Source organism: Zootoca vivipara, chromosome 3 (genome assembly GCF_963506605.1).
Source record: "Zootoca vivipara chromosome 3, rZooViv1.1, whole genome shotgun sequence".
NCBI classification, from domain to species: domain Eukaryota; kingdom Metazoa; phylum Chordata; class Lepidosauria; order Squamata; family Lacertidae; genus Zootoca; species Zootoca vivipara.
In genome coordinates, this window is record NC_083278.1 from 102,324,200 (window position 1) to 102,340,301 (window position 16,102).

The 16,102-nt window shown below is 43.0% G+C and overlaps 1 protein-coding gene across 1 annotated transcript in view; it reads right to left on the reverse strand.

The window, feature by feature from the left end:
* LOC118083087 (cullin-9) overlaps positions 1-16,102 on the reverse strand; it is a 53,931-nt gene that overhangs the window by 29,896 nt on the left and 7,933 nt on the right. Inside the window, exons 3-10 of the mRNA XM_035111161.2 lie at positions 10,371-10,525; positions 9,499-10,029; positions 5,355-5,493; positions 3,751-3,941; positions 3,105-3,480; positions 2,698-2,890; positions 1,340-1,547; positions 365-558 (exon numbers count right to left, since the gene is read on the reverse strand). Coding sequence (XP_034967052.2) covers positions 365-558; positions 1,340-1,547; positions 2,698-2,890; positions 3,105-3,480; positions 3,751-3,941; positions 5,355-5,493; positions 9,499-10,029; positions 10,371-10,525 — 1,987 coding nt within the window. The remainder of the gene's footprint in view (positions 1-364; positions 559-1,339; positions 1,548-2,697; positions 2,891-3,104; positions 3,481-3,750; positions 3,942-5,354; positions 5,494-9,498; positions 10,030-10,370; positions 10,526-16,102) is intronic.

Genomic DNA, 16,102 nt, shown 5'->3' on the forward strand with positions numbered 1-16,102 from the left:
CTGTTTTTGGACTACAGCTCCCATCATCCCTAGCTAGCAGGACTTGTGGTCAGGGGTGATGGGAACTGTAATCCAAAAGCAGCTGGAGACCCAAGTTTGGGAAACTCTGATCTATAGAAACAAGGGCAGCAACCTCAGCCAGCCTCACCTCCTGCCATCTTACACAGCAGCCAACCAAGGTGAGGGTGGCTCTGATTGGCTCATGCTCCATCGGCTGCTGGTCTCCCTGCCTCCTGCCCCACCAGCTGCTACTGATCAAGGGGGACTCTGAATATTATCTCCACACACTAGGCTATCCTTAGCCTCAATTAAGTTTAACTGGTTAACCTATCAATATCTATCCAAGGATCCCTTTTCAACTTACCCAGGTGTGCCCAACATCTTCTCAATAGCTGTACAGATGACACAGAGCAAGTTATCCGAATCCTTGCCGGAGGCAGAGCCAATGCTAGCAAATATTTCCCGCATCATCTGGGCATCTGAGTGGTTCAGAGAGTTAGCCTTCCCACTGCTGCCCAGAAGCTCACAATTCCCAGCACCCACCAGGACTTTCAGGGCCTAGAAGGGCAAAAAGCAGGAACGGAATCAAGATTGCAAACGTTAAAAGCCCTTCCCAACAATAGCAACCCCCACCCTTTCCATTGTAATTCAGTTTTTTGAATGGTGGCCCATTCTCACAAGTGCAGCGACTCCTGAACAATTCTAGAAAACCTTGCTTGACATTCTCTTGTCACAGGTCAATACACTTCCCTGACCCATTTGCCACATGGTAGGGGATATGGCTTTTGATTCTTCCTGGCCCTTCTGTTCACACAAGTTACACTTTTTACAAACAGATGAAATAAGACCTGTGCAGTCACCAAATATGATGGGGTGCATGTAAACTTCTAGGCAAAAGTGGTATCTGTGTAAAAATCCACCTTTTCAGAAGCAGCTGCACTATCCATGCAATTTATTCTGTGCCATTAACTCCCAAAAGCACATTAGTTATCCTATTATTAATTATTATCAGGTATCCACTATTCAGAGTCCATCGCTCTGAACATGAGGAAGTGGCTAATACATTTTTCAAGTGTCCCACAGTACCTTAAAAAGGCAAACAAAAAACAAAAACAACTATGGCCTAAGCTCTCATGTTAGGCTTCTAAGGTGCCACAAAACTGCCGGCCGCTTTTGCTGCAATAGACTAACACTATTGCTACACTGGAAATATGTTTTAAAAAAACAAACCCGTCATGCCAATCCCTCATTCCATTTGCTTACAGAATAAGATGCCCACTTCCCCCAATTCCATACCCCATCAGGCAACCCTTCCCCCACCCCCGCACATTCCACTTACTGCCAAGCCAGCCTGCTGGACCAATGCTGATGTGGGATATTCCTGCATGCAGCCCAACACGGCACGCACCCCGCCTTCCGTGGCAAAGAGAACTCTCCAATCGTACTTTGCCATGAATACATAAAGCAGGCGCAGTGCCATCACCACCAGCAGCTTCTCCTTCACTTGGTTGCTCAACAGCTCCACCAGCATCTTCACCATTTTCTCTCTGAGGACAACAAGAGGACAACCTGTTACACCCTACAGGTGTCTGGGTCGTTCAGAGTTGGGCAGAGGCAGCCCCAACCCACACTCTGACACGATTCTCTCCTGAGGAGAAGCTGGAGTCCAGGGAAAGAGCTGCCCCAAATTCAGAAGGATGCACATATAAAAAACAAAGCTTGTTTGATAACAGGACACCCAATTCATTTTGCACTTTGTTTATTCGGATTTATAAGCCGCATTATCTAAGGCCTGGGATAACTAAAACATGCTCTTGCTGTTTTTCTTCTTTAAAAACATACATCATGTGAAACCATGGTTTAATGTCATGCATGTATCATGCTCCCACCCCTCTCCCTGCCTTCCTGATTTCTTGGTGTGCAACAAACCATTGCTTGCTGTTATATCGAAGCTGGGCAAAGTGTTGTATACTCAAAATGCAGTGTGTCCCCCCCCCCATTGTTAGCCCCGAAATGGAAAACGAGCAAGGTCCCAACCGAAGAATGGCAACTTAAGTTGACAGAATATGCACAACTTGCAGACTTAACAAGATGAACATACGTTTAAAGAAGATTGGAAAACGTTTATTGAATATGTAGGAAATAATTGTGTGCAGCTTAAACCGCTGGCAGCATTAAGATAAATTCAGCAGTGCAAATAAGTTTTGATGGGTGCAATAATGGAATACTGAATGGTATAGTTTTTATAAAATATGCAGGGATTTATGATATGTAAAATGAACCATGGAAAGAGAAGAAGGGAAATCACTGATATCCTAAGGATGTAAAATGAGTATTTTAAATTGTAAAACAGAAAATTTAATAAAAATTATGTATAAAAAACAAAATGCAGTGTGCTCAGATGGAATAGCACACTGGTTTGCTATAAACCATGGAGTTGAGAGAGAATCAGTGTACATGAAGGGAGAAGAGAAAGGATGGAGGATGTGTGTGCCCAAGGCTCACCCATTTAACATGTGAATCAGCCTCAAGGAGCAACAACCCATAATCTACTTTTTTTTAAAAAAAAGATTTTACCGAAGATCAGTCAGCTAATACCCTGCTCATATTTTCCCCCTGAGGCACCTTCTCCTCCAAAGCAGTGGAACTGAACGTGGCCCTACTACTGCTATTGCCTGGGGTGGGAAGGGGACTGACCTGACTGAGGGGCCACTGTCCACTTTGATGACTTGTCTCTCTTGACCAGGTTCATCCTCCAAGATCTTGGTGATGAATCTGAGTCCAGCCATCTGCAGCGCAACCTCAGAACTAGATTTCTGGATTACATCCACAACATCTGCTAGCTTCTCCAGTGAGTTCCTCTTCCCTGTCACCTTCAAGCTGCAGAAAGCTGACCAGGATCAAAACACCGATCAGTACAAGCCACCACACCGTTTCAAACGCTCTCTTGTCTAGAAACACCATGACGCCCCTTTATATTCCATTCTAGCTTCCCTCAGCCCACAACCAGTCTCTCTGGGATTAAAAAAACAACAACCCAAAACCTTCCCTCAGTTACTTGACCCCAAATGAACGGAGGTGGGGATGCTGTCTGGCACACTTACTTTTGGCTTTCTCATCCAACGTGTCCGGAAATGAAAGGCCTTCCACTTTGAGGAGCTCGTTAATCAGCTGTGTGTCAGTCTTCTCTGCCGCCGATGGAGCTGGAGAAGGCACTTCAGCTGAGAGCGACTCCTTCTTTGGCTTTTTGGACGCCATGCCTTCAGAAAGGCTGCCACAATCCAGGGGCGTAACGTCCGCATTTTGGCAGTTCTGCTCTGTCCCTGCTTTGCTGAAGGAATACTTGAGATAGACGTGGGAGCTATGCAGGTCGCTGCAGGTGCAGCCCTGGCAGTACTTGCTCAGGAGCTGCAGCACCTTCTTAGCCAACTCTACCGACACCGACAGCTGGATCAGGCCTTCTTCGTCTAGCTCTGACACCTTGAAATAAAAAGAGACAGTTACAAGTATGCCGCCGACTCCCATGTGCTTCTCAAGTCTAGCCACAACCACTGGAAGCAGAAGGTACAGAGGCCACCCCTCCAAGAGACCCAGCCACAGAAGAACTGCGAGAACATAGCTTGTGGGATGGCAGGTCACACTTTTGATACAATGATCTGGTAAGTAGGAAGGGGACGTTCCTGTGTCCTCCCTCCCAGGAGCATTGCATGCTTCTCCTCTTTCTTCTCATGCTGGATTCATTCCGCTTACCGCCTCTTCGTGATTTTGCTGGATGAACTGGACCACTTCCTGCTGCTCCTGCTGTTCGAGCTTCTTAATGAAGAAGAGGAGCTCCCACCATTCAGCCCGGCTCAGCGTCCCAGAGTTCTCATTCATCCGATCCGTCAGGTATGGCAGAGAGTACAGTCCTCCAAGTGGCTTGCAGTAGAAGGTCTTAGTAACTGCATGCAGAGGAAGAAAGCAAACTCTCCTAGGCCCTCTCCTGATATACATGAAAACTCAGGCCCATTTCGTAAGTTAAACAAGCAGCTTGGCTTGTGCCCACAGCTCCATCCAATGTTGTTCCCAAGGCAGGGAATAAGGTACCGCGGTGGATGAAGAGAGTTGGTGGTGAAAAGGGCAAGAGAAGATGTAAAGCTAAAGAGAGGAAAGGGAGGTTTAAGTATACGGCGAGTCTACACGCAACGTGGATCACACAATAAAAGTATTTCTGTGCTGCATCGCTTCAGACCACGCAAAAGCGGTCACATATATGAATGCTTCTTTCTTATGGGGGGAAAACTCCATATGCATAAAAACCTAGCGTGACAGCATACACAGTAGCCTAGAACCAGGTGGGCTAATTTTCTGTATGCAAGAAGTGTCAATGATATGATGGAGGAATAGCTTTATGAAGTGATCTGTTGTTTCCACTGACCAGACCACAGTTACATAAATAAAGGTGGAGAAGTAAAAGACTGGAGATTTTCATCCAAACTTATGAGGTATAGCAGCAAGTGTCGCTATTTAGTTTTATGCAAATGTGCAAGCAGGAATTGTCCACAGTCTAGGACTTGCTGATCAGAAGGTCAGCAGTTCGAATCCCTGCAACAGGGTGAGCTCCCGTTGCTCGGTCCCAGCTCCTGCCCACCTAGCAGTTCGAAAGCACATCAAAGTGCAAGTAGATAAATAGGGACCGCTACAGCGGGAAGGTAAACGGCATTTCCGTGCACTGCTCTGGTTTGCCACATGACCCAGAAGCTGTCTGCGGACAAACGCTGGCTCCCTCAGCCTATAGAGCGAGATGAGCGCCACAACCCAAGAGTCGGACACGACTGGGCTTGATGGTCAGGGGCCCCTTTACCTTTACCTTACCACCCAGATGCCAAGCTTGGTTAAATGTTACAGCTCTGTCCAACAATTCTTACCTCGATGGCTAATGGACTACGTGTTGTGGCACAGCTGAGGAAACCTGACTTTAAGGTTACCCATGCTAATGTCACCTTTGCAATGTGCAACAAGGAATGGTTGACTGAAAAGAACAACCTGAAGGAAAAACCTCACAAATGGCTACCGGGCAGGGCAGAGGAGAGACAAGGGATGTCTGCTAAGCTAGACAGGAAAACAAAGCTGTAGCGCTCCTGGAAGAGGAGGAGGAGGAGATATGTAAATTCAGTCAAGAAAATATTCTGAATTATTCCATGATAAATCATTTTTGTGGGCAGACATAAAGATGCAACACAATTCTTCCTCTCTAGTGATCATTACAAAAGGAATATATCTAAAAAGTAGAAAGAAAGCAAAACAAGCAATAAAGGTGACACCCATAATAATGCATATATGTTTACAAATGCACACAGTGCATCTAACCTCACCTGTGTGTAGCTGCAGGTTCTCTGTTATACTGGAGACCTTTTCTTGGGCAGCTTCCTCTTCAGGCTGCTCCCCAGAGCCTGTAATCTCTATCATATGCCAGTGCACCCAGTAGGTGCGGCCCGTGGAGTGCCACAAAACCTGTGAGGATGAACAGAACTTCATGGTTAGAACTAACTTCCAGCCCAAATCTTCTGTGCCGCAGATGCAGAACAAAAAAGCTGGCACAGGTGCATACATTATGCGGCAAGTTTAAAGATGTAGGGAACAGGGGGTACTTATTATTTCGTGGTAATGTCAATGATCAACACAATCCTTGATCATGTTGTAGGAATCAAGTTGTGACCCATTTTTTTGCATCGTATATAATTTCATTTGGCAGAATTAATTCAAGGCCATTCTAGGGCTGGCACACCAGTTAACTGGCTGGTCAAATATTGTCAACTCGCCAGACAATGCTCTGCAGTCAAATGTTCCAAGAATTTCATTGTTTAGGTGGTAGAACGCCTTCCTTATTTAATTAAGCTCTTGTCTGTTTAGCTAGGGCAGGAGTGAGGGTTGCTTGCCCCTAGTCCTGAAGAAAACCTAGCAGTGGAGCTAAGCTTAACAGAATCTGCAAGGCAGACCAAAGACCCATCAAGTTCAGCATTCTATTTCCCAGAGACTTCCAGAAAGAGTACATTGAGGGCATGGAGGCTGAAAGGGAGACTCAAGAGCAGGCTCCTTAGCCTTGTGCTTGAGGTATGTGGTTCAAAACTAATACCAACTCCCTCTCCCAGCACCCTCCTTGCACATTAAAGTCCAGGAAAGAGACGATGGGGAGAAGAAGTGACTCGAACATAAAGAGGGGAGCTACCCCTTGAAGAATTATTTGCAGAATAATACTGCAGAAATATACTGGGGAGGAGAGGACTGGACCGAAGATACAAACATATGAAGAAGAAAAAATAACCTGAACACAGAACAACACTATGTTAAGTCTTAGAAGCACCAAGTACAGTATAGTGATTAAGATCAGTAGAAGAGATGGATGAGCTGAAGACCAAAGCTCAACAAGCTTGCCTTAGATCAGGCATAGGCAACCTTGGCTCTCCAGATGTTTTGGAACTACAACTCCCATGATCCCTGACCACTGGCCCTGTTAGCTAGGGATCATGGGAGTTGTGGTTCCAAAACATCTGGAGAGCCAAGGTTGCCTATGCCTGCCTTAGATCCAACCACAGAAGCCTTTTTTGTGTGTGCAAAAGTCTTGGGCAACTGCCAGCTACAGCCAACTCCTTCTTTATTCAAGCTGTGACCTTAGCATCTCACGAATACCAGGCCTCTCAGCTGCCGCAGCCTAAATTTCCTAGATGCTTAGCCCATGATTTTCTGCTAAAAGCGGTGACTTGTTTTGCATATAATCTGGCAAACCTTCTCACCAGACATGTTGTTAATAAGGAATGTATCATCTTGCTTCTGTAACAAAATAATGAGCAACATAACTGAAGGAACATCATGTGGACAATTCAGTCTTCTGCTGTATCCTCGCCGCCCACATACAGTACGGTATTCTTTCTGCACATGGAATTCCCTGGCCAACACCCCTTCCACTCCCCAACCTCCTTTTCCCTATTATGCACATGCATCCAGTCAGAAACGCCTTTAGCTCAGTTGGTAGAGCATGAGATTCTTAATCTTAGGGTCTTAATTCTTATGAATACGCCAGCAACATTTCAGATTTGACATCAGCCTGGATGCGGCTGGTGTCTGGGTGTATTATCTAATAAAATAATACGAAACTTCAAAATCAGAAAGTATCCAGTGTTTGGGTGAAGGACAGAGTATCCTTGGTTATACCTAAATGTAGACCGTTTTTTTTACAAGCAAACAACTCTAATTTTTATTCCAATCACCATCAAAGCAATTGTGCAAGAGCTATCGGCTTTGTTCCAGTGTTACAGGCAGTGTTGCAGATATCTGAGGCCTGAATCTGCCATATATAGTAGATTCAGGCCTCAAATATCTGCAGCACTGCCTCTTTCCTTACAGAGCCTCTTGGGTGCCCCCTAAGCTGTGGGACACTCTCTCCACCTACATTATACAGCTTCTGGAGGATGCTGATGACGCACCTCTTTGCCTTGCCTTTTGACACTTAAGGTGTATATTTTTAGGACCCGCCTTATCTTCATGAGGGACGCAGGTGGCGCTGTGGTCTAAACCACAGAGCCTAGGGCTTGCCGATCGGAAGGTCGGCGGTTTGAATCCCCGCAACAGGGTGAGCGCCCGTTGCTCTGTCCCAGCTCTTGCCAATCTAGCAGTTTGAAAGCATGTCAAAGTGCAAGTAGATAAATAGGTACCATTTTTTAGGAAAAATTCAGAACTGTGTTGAAAGTTCCTCTGAAGTTCAGGTTTCTTTCCACTGCAGTTCACTGGCTCTCTCTACAGATGAGAATCTCTAAATGGCATTCTTGGAGGGCACCAGGTTGAGAAATGCTGCCTTATGGGGAAAACATCCTCAACATGAGCAAAATTCAGTTCTAAATCTTTCCCACTACTCTAGATGATCTTAAGAGTGGAGGGTGTAATTTCAGTTCTCATTCTCCCTCTGGTTACTCAACACTGAGGTAATATCTACAATTTTTGTGTCTGTGCATAAACTCTTTAAAGAATACTTGTTCTAACTATCCAATATTATTGCAACATCATTATTTTCTGGCCTTGGCAAAGTTCACGCTGCAAAGTAAACTGCTACTGAAAGAATCATTTCCATGGCTCCGCGCTCCAGCTCATCTCCACCATATCCCTATAATGTAAACATATTTTCAATTTCTAGAAGGCAGTTACAGAATAAATCTCTTTCCATCTATTCTTCCCTTGCTACATTTTAAATAAGAACCTTCACATTTCTTCTATATTGTGCTATGAGCAAAAAAGCTCTTCCCTGGCTGTTTTTCAACTCCTTTAATAATAAAACCTAGGAAAAGTTGAGACAGCTAACGGGTACATTAACTCACTGGATATCAGACTGAACAACAGTTTCTTATACTACTCCCCTTGCTCTCATTTGTACCCAACTTTGGAAGAATTATAATTGTTTATTCCTGTAGTCAATGCCAGGAATTTCATGCACCCTCACTAATTAGGTTTAAAGTACATGATATTCAGATATCTTCATCAGGTGATTTCATGGTTACTAAGGCTCTTAAGTATGTAATGCATAACCCTTTACCTAGCCTAAGCTATTCTCCTTTCTCTCTCTCTCTCTCTCTCTCTCTCTCTCTCTCTCTCTCTCTCTCTCTCTCTCTCTCTCTCTCTCTCTTTTAAAGTGGTCTCAGGGCTGGAAAAATCCCCAGTGCTGCTCATACTAGGTTTCTGAAATTTTGATCCAACCCCCTGAAGCTCAGATGGCTAAATCTGAGAGGATGAAGCATACTGAAACTGACTTCAAGAATATGATTTCGTATTTCAGTCTTGCATGGTAAGTGGCTTCAACCCTACACTATGCGTATTCCAGCCATAAGCTGGAATTTAAACCAGAATACATTAACCAGACAAGAAAGCGTTCCTAAAGGCCATCTGAGGACATAGGCTAGACTGAACAAACAATGAGGATAAGAAGAAGCTATACTACTGAAATCAGGGAAGGGGTGAACAATATTTAACTATAACTTCAGAGATTGATAGCCAGGCACATAAAAAAGGTAATTTGACCAGACACACAAACAATAAAATGCCATCTGACTTGTACAAACCGGCAAAAATGGGATACAAAATAAGCATTCAAACAAGTTGCAGAAAGCAAGCAGAGCAACAAACCCCACGAATCAACATTATAACTTTAATAATGGGAAGGGCATATTTCACCCAGGTAGGGGGTTGCAAAAACAGGTGGCCTGAAGTTTCTGACCTGCAGCCATCCTGCCATGAAGAACATAAAACAAATAAAAAATCTTCCTTCTAATGTAGTACACACACACCCAATTCCATGATTAAACCAATGAAAGATGCAGCAGTTCTAAATGCCACTTAACCATTCCACCGAAAGGAACCCCCCCCCCCCCTGAATCCTGGGAGGAACAACACTGCAAGTTCTACCCCTCCATCCCCCAAATCTTTCTCCTGCTCTGCTCCATCCTTCCTTCCTTCTTTCTCCAAACCACGTACCTGTACAGGGGGCATCCCACTATTGCTTTGGCGAAATTCGCCCACGTCTCCGACATTGATCTCCTCGTAGTCTTCCAGCATGCGCACGGTCATCCCCGGCTTCAGGTTCTCCTGCACATACTCTACATAGCTGCTGCGGTTGGAGAAATCTGACAAAGTCAAAAATCCCTGCCCTTGCTTTTTCCGTGGCGACGGCTTTGGGGTGACCAGAGGTACCTGAACAGCAGTACAAGTGGAACCCTTGGGTTGGAAGATGGAGCGGACGACTCGAGGCTGCATCTCCCGGAGGGAAAGCTCCCTTTCCTGGCTGCGGTCCCACCCCATGACCCGCACCAGCTCCGAAATGAGGTTTGCCATGGCCATGCTGAAGTCAAACTCCCGTTGCACCCGACTCTTTTCCCCAAAGTTTGCGCTGGGGGCTGCACAGTCTTGGCGTTCCCCTCCCAGTTCTGTGGTGCTGTTAAGCTTGTCCATGAGGGAGGTGACACACAAATAGCGCTTCACCAGAGAAAACAGCAGCTTCCCTGGAATCTGAAAGAGATGCAGTGTATCAGGCCAACAGCTAGAAAATTATGTTCTCCCCCTAGCTCGCTGTTGAGCTAGACCCTAAATCATCCTGCATTATATCTCCATTTCCTATGAATTTTCTGCCCCTGGAAGTTCTTTCTTCTGGCTTTCTCCAAACTCACTGCCCTCCACCTCCACACCAGGCAAGTCCCTGGATTACCCCAGCCAATTAACATCCTTGATCTCGGTCTTTGGGTCATGCCACCCTTATCTCATCTGCTTCTCAGACATGCACTCAAATCCTTGCATTTCCAACCATCTGTCTTCTTCCTGGCCATATCAGAATCAGCCAGATCAGCAGGTACCTGAGGGAGATGGATGCCTTCAAAGGACATGCAGTGCTCTTCGGAAGATGTCGTCTCTGCAAACAGCTCCAAGAGGGTATAGCGGCTGTCAAAATCCATATGCTGCTCAATGCCATCCTGCTGGCTCAGGGACAAGAGAACATACGCTCGGCTTCCTGAAACCAAAACAGGCATACTCAGTGCTGCACCTCATATTCTGCCAGTGAGAGGGAGATCTTCGCAAAACAGTGGTGCTTCTCCAGCATTATACATCTGTTCTGGATTATCACATTTAATGCAGCTCTGAGATTTACATTAGAAATGTATCTTGAGCCACAGGTTAAGTCACACACACAGGTAACAAATGCATAAATGTGGTAGGTGAAAAAGCTTTTCAAGGCAGACAAGTTCTACTTTAGCAGAATGAGCATTTTTCCATCAGATGCAGCAGTTCAAGACAGCTGGCATACCCAGTCCCCCTCAAAATCACAAAATGTAAAACAAAACATGGTTCTTAACCGGAAACTGTTCTTCACACGAGGTACCACTTTAGCTAATGGGGCTTCCTGCCGCTGCTGCATTTCTGTTCTCATCCTGAAGCAAAGTTCTTAACCCGAGGTACTATTTCTGGGTTAGCGGAGTCTGTAACCTGAAGCGTCTGTAACCCGAGGTACCACTGTACTCTCCTGTCTTCAACCTTTATTTTCATCACCATGAGAGCCTAAACTTAGTTTTTCCCTATAAATTAAAATTGGAATAGTAAGATGGAGCCAGCTGATCATTTCAGCTAGCCACACTGATTCCTCCCACCCTTATCCCATAGGCTTAAATGAAAGTTAATGCTAATGTTCTCTGTCTTAACCAGAATCTGAATACAGAATTTGAAGCTGGTTTATACATTCTGGTTAGCACTGGCTATTATTAGGGAGAACAGGAAAAGAGCTTGGGAATGTACATTAGAGAAATGATTATCCTGTTTCCCGCTGGAAGTTTTACAGTAACCTCCTAAAGCCAAAATTGTGTATAGTCAGAACACATTGGGTGCAATGGCGGATGGGATTGCCAAAGTCTCTCCCCTCCCCAAACATCTGTACCCCCTTTTTTAAAAAAAATTGTCAAGCATGTAAAGCTGAGTTAAATGTTCGTATATCTGTATCAACTGCCTGCCAACCTAGCAGTTCGAAAGCACGTCAAAATGCAAGTAGATAAATAGGAACCGCTACAGCGGGAAGGTAAACGGCGTTTCCATGTGCTGCTCTGGTTTGCCAGAAGCGGCTTTGTCATGCTGGCCACATGACCTGGAAGCTATACGCCGGCTCCCTCAGCCAATAATGCGAGATGAGCGCGCAACCCCAGAGTCGGTCACGACTGGACCTAATGGTCAGGGGTCCCTTTACCTTTACCTTTTGTATCTGTATCAGCCCCAATAAATGGCCAATGTAGAATAGATATACTTTCAAAACCTCAGAAGCCCAAGAACCAAACAAATCAATTTCGGTCCACAAACCAGGGTGGATAAAAATCAATGATTTTTTTAAAAAAAATCAAAAAAATCGGATTTTTTTGATTTAAATCGGATTTTTTTGATTTAAATCTATTTTTTTGATTTAAATTGGATTTTTTTAAATAAAATGCTTTTTGAGGAAAATATATTACCATCCAAAGGTTATTCCATCATGAAATAAAGATTAGTTTTTTAATTATGTAGAATAAGGTTGTATATGTTTAATTTTGGGGGTAAATAAATTCCATTAATCCATTCACAATGTCATGCTCTTCCAGAGGTTTTTTGTAAGATTATTGGGCAGTTTCTCTGCCTACAAGATATTATCACAGATGCTTGGTTTACTTTTGCAGTTCTCAAAACTGAATTTGACTCAACAGAGATCACATGCCTCTTCTTCACAGCAAAAATGTTATAACATGAACAGAGTTGAGAAAGAGACCTTAATCCTATTGTTCTACAAACCTATGAATACAGAAACAACCCCTTCAGTGCTAAGTTTCAAGAAGTTCAGTGAATAGAATAGAAACAATATTTTTCTGATTGTTTGGAGTGGACAGTATTTAAGTTTTTCATGTGTAGGCTGGGCTGACAGTCTAAGTTTCTTTTTATATATATATATATTGTTTTTGTTTAGCCAAATTAGTTAACAAACATGGATGTTTGTTTAAGCAAATAACATATGCTGTAATGTTATTGTTTCAGTTGAATAAATCTATTTAAATTGTTATTATTAAGGTAATTATTATTTTTCTCCTTCCTAAGTACAACAGTAAAGTTGTCCAAATATGAATAACCTATTAAACTGGGGATAAAAAACTAATATGAAAAGTTGTTATTCTAAAAATCTTCATCTACTTGCATATTAAAGTTATACCAGCAAGAATTAGTCTTTATGTAGAAAACTGATTTAAATCAAGCCTTACTGACTAGTGATTTAAATCGTGATTTAAATCGTGATTTAAATCAGTTTGATTTAAATCAAATCCACCCTGCCACAAACATTTAATAGCTATTACACACCAGTGACAAATAACTGCCACCAATTTGATCTAGACTCACTCAACCTTTGCTTATTTACGATATGACAAGAAGCCAGAACATTCTTCCTCCTCCTTTTCCCACTCCGATCCTATATTTTTCACTACATCTCTTAGGAGATGACAACAAAATTGAGAATTAGTGGAAACTGACAGTTCAAAAGTCCAGGGTATAACTATAAGAAGCATAGGACATTTTAGAAAGTTCAGTCACACAGTTTCTGAAGACAACATGTCCTCAGAAATTAAGGGGAAATGTTTATGATTAAGAAAGTGGGGGTCTGAGGAACAAGAACAATAAGCTCCATCTAATGCAATGTCTCATTTTATACCGAGAATGTTTTTGCAAAATTGTACAATACAAAATGCAGACAACATAAAACACAGCTTAAGGGCTTTTCTTTACATTATCTTCCTGGGAATCCAGAAAGGACCTCAGTTGCTCTCAAATATAATGGGCACTATTTCTTGGTTATTTGTTTTGTTTCTGTCTAGTATGCAGTTTGTCTGGTATGGCAGGTTTACCACAATACATATCTATCAGAATGAGAGTGTGTGATGTGGTGGCAGGAATAAGAAACTGTCTCCAAAATGTTTGCCATGACACATACAAGGATGAAAACCAGAAGGTTATTTTAAAAAGAGAGACAGAGGAAGTCTGGAAATGTTCTGAGTGGTACTTAAATATGTAGCCGGGTTGTGAGAAGCTGAACACGTAGGAGCAGAAGCAAAGATCAAAAAGGCCTGTAGAGTTTTAAGGAATTGTATTCCTGGGGTTTTGTTACACAGTCAGGGGCAGGCATTAGTTAGTTGTAGGAGTGAGCATTCAGGTTGCATGATGGCACCTGGCAAGTTATTACTGGGTAAAGTAACATTTGGTTTTCATCTAGCTTTGTAGGCAGTGTAAGTCCTTTCCAACTAATATATAAAATGTAGAAATATTGGCTTTAGCATTCTTTCAACCACTCTTGTTTAAGGTTCTTACCATAAATAGCCCTGCCCATTTCCTAATCTTTGTGTTTTAAAAAGTTTACATCAAGCAGCTGTGAGATTCTGGCTTAATGAATCATGAGTTTTAGTGCAAGATTAATCTCTGTGTAGGAAAAATATGCATTCTGGAACATATGAAGGGCAGTGCTAATGTCTTTTCCACCAGAGGATCACAGATTAAGCAGCTGATAGCCAAACAATAAAACCATAATGTCCAAGAACTGCCCCACATTACTTTTTTTCAGTGCAAAGTTAATCTCAGTACATGGGAAAAGGCAGCACAGTAAGTTGGTGTCAAGAGTTTTAGAACTGAGTTCTGTTCTCTAACAGCAAGTTGGTCATCTCTCTGTGCCTCCATTTCTTCCTGTTGTAAAAAAAGAGTATACCTGCTAATACAACAGAGATGTATAATCAACAACAACCATTCTTGCTAATGGTCTGTCTGAATTTAGTTTCCACCTTCTTTTCACCACGTAGATAAGGGTGAATTGGAAAATGAGCATGTTTTGAATTTCTTTTACTTTCTCTCATAATTAGTCAAGCCAACAAATATTCAATGGAAATTTAAGACTTGGAGTGGTAGGGCTCACTGTCTCCAGGTTTCTGAAATAGCTGAAAAGCAAATTCAGGCAAAGCTTGTAATGTGAACTGAGCATAAGAGAACAACTCCAAAAGTGGATGACTAATTGTCAATGCCTGTTCCCGAGAAGCATGAAAGAAATGAAACATTCACAAAGGCTCCAAATAAATAATTATCACAATTTGTGTCAAAAGGGAGGCAGGAAAACCCTAAAACCAATTTACTTATTACATACAAGGTCAGATTTATCCTGAAACACTACAACTTACTTTGCAGACGTTTGAAAAGAAAGCTAACAAGTTTGTCCCTAGCCCTTCTAACTTAACTACCGAAACACACTGGGAATCACAGCCAAACTTTGCAAGAGCCACATCATGTATCAGTACCAACTCAATGGAAGATACAGCCGGGTTGCTGTGTTCAGAAAGTTTAAACTGGTGTAATCCATGCCTATTTAACATTTACATGGGGCAGAGGATACATGATTAGCATGCACAAGGCACCAGGCACACACTCTGATGACTCAAGAAGCAAAACTGCATTAAGGCCTCTGCTTGAGACTCTAGGCAACAGCTAGTTGACTCTACTGAACATTGTCTGCTGGTCTGTCTCAATATAAAACAGCTTCTTATATGTTTCCATGCAACTTTTTATCATTTGCTACCTTTATAGAGGTCAGCCTGTATTTGTTGGGGTGGAGGAGAATTCAAATGGAAAACTAAAGTTCTGATATGGAAAATTGAAGTTGTTATTTGTCTAATGCCACACAGCAAGACCAAGGCTGAGGTAGAATTTTAACTCCAACCTCCCAGGTCAAAGTCCAACTCTCTATTCACCTGCCCATGGTCACTCTCAGTAATCCAGCTGAAGTCAACAGTGTTCACCTGGTTTGTTAATCAAAGAAACAAGAGGAAGGCCTGCATTTTAGTGATATTTATTCTTCTTCTCCAGAGAAGACTGCCATTTTGTGCTTGTTCTCAATTACTGTCCTAATAGGTTTTTCAAGCCTTTTTTAATGTCTCATCGCGCCAGTTAATTAATACAAACAGGACTATTTAATGCAATGCAGCTTGGTTGCTCAGTTTGGCTATGCTTTGAAGTCCCAAAGTCAGGACTTCAGAGCACCTTGCTCTTGTTTTAGGAGCCATTTTCATTCAAACTGGATCAGGAAGGGGTTTGCATTGAAAACCCCTCTGAAACAAGAGAGCTGCATTGATACAGCTGCTATAAAAAGTTATTTATTCAATTTTCCAGCTCCTTGCTGCCTGCGACCTGCTTTGAAGTCCCAGCTTTGGAGCTCGACAGCACCAAATCAGCTGATGTCACTGTGGTGTCAGGAGATTGACAGGTAGGTGGGCCCATCCACTTGTTAAATTTAGCACACAAGGTCAATCCCGATGTGGATCTGGCCCATGGAGGCAAAAAGATTCCCCATTCCTGCTGTGTATTATGCTTACTATCCATCGTTAAGATCAGGATACCGTATAAAGATTTTAATCACTTTATAGCTATAAAAATCCACATCACAGAATTGTAGAGTTGGGAGGTAACCCCAGGGGTCATCTAGTCCAACCCCTTGCAATGCAGGAATCACAGCTAATGAATCCCTGACAAATGACCATGAAGAAGAGGGTTTTTT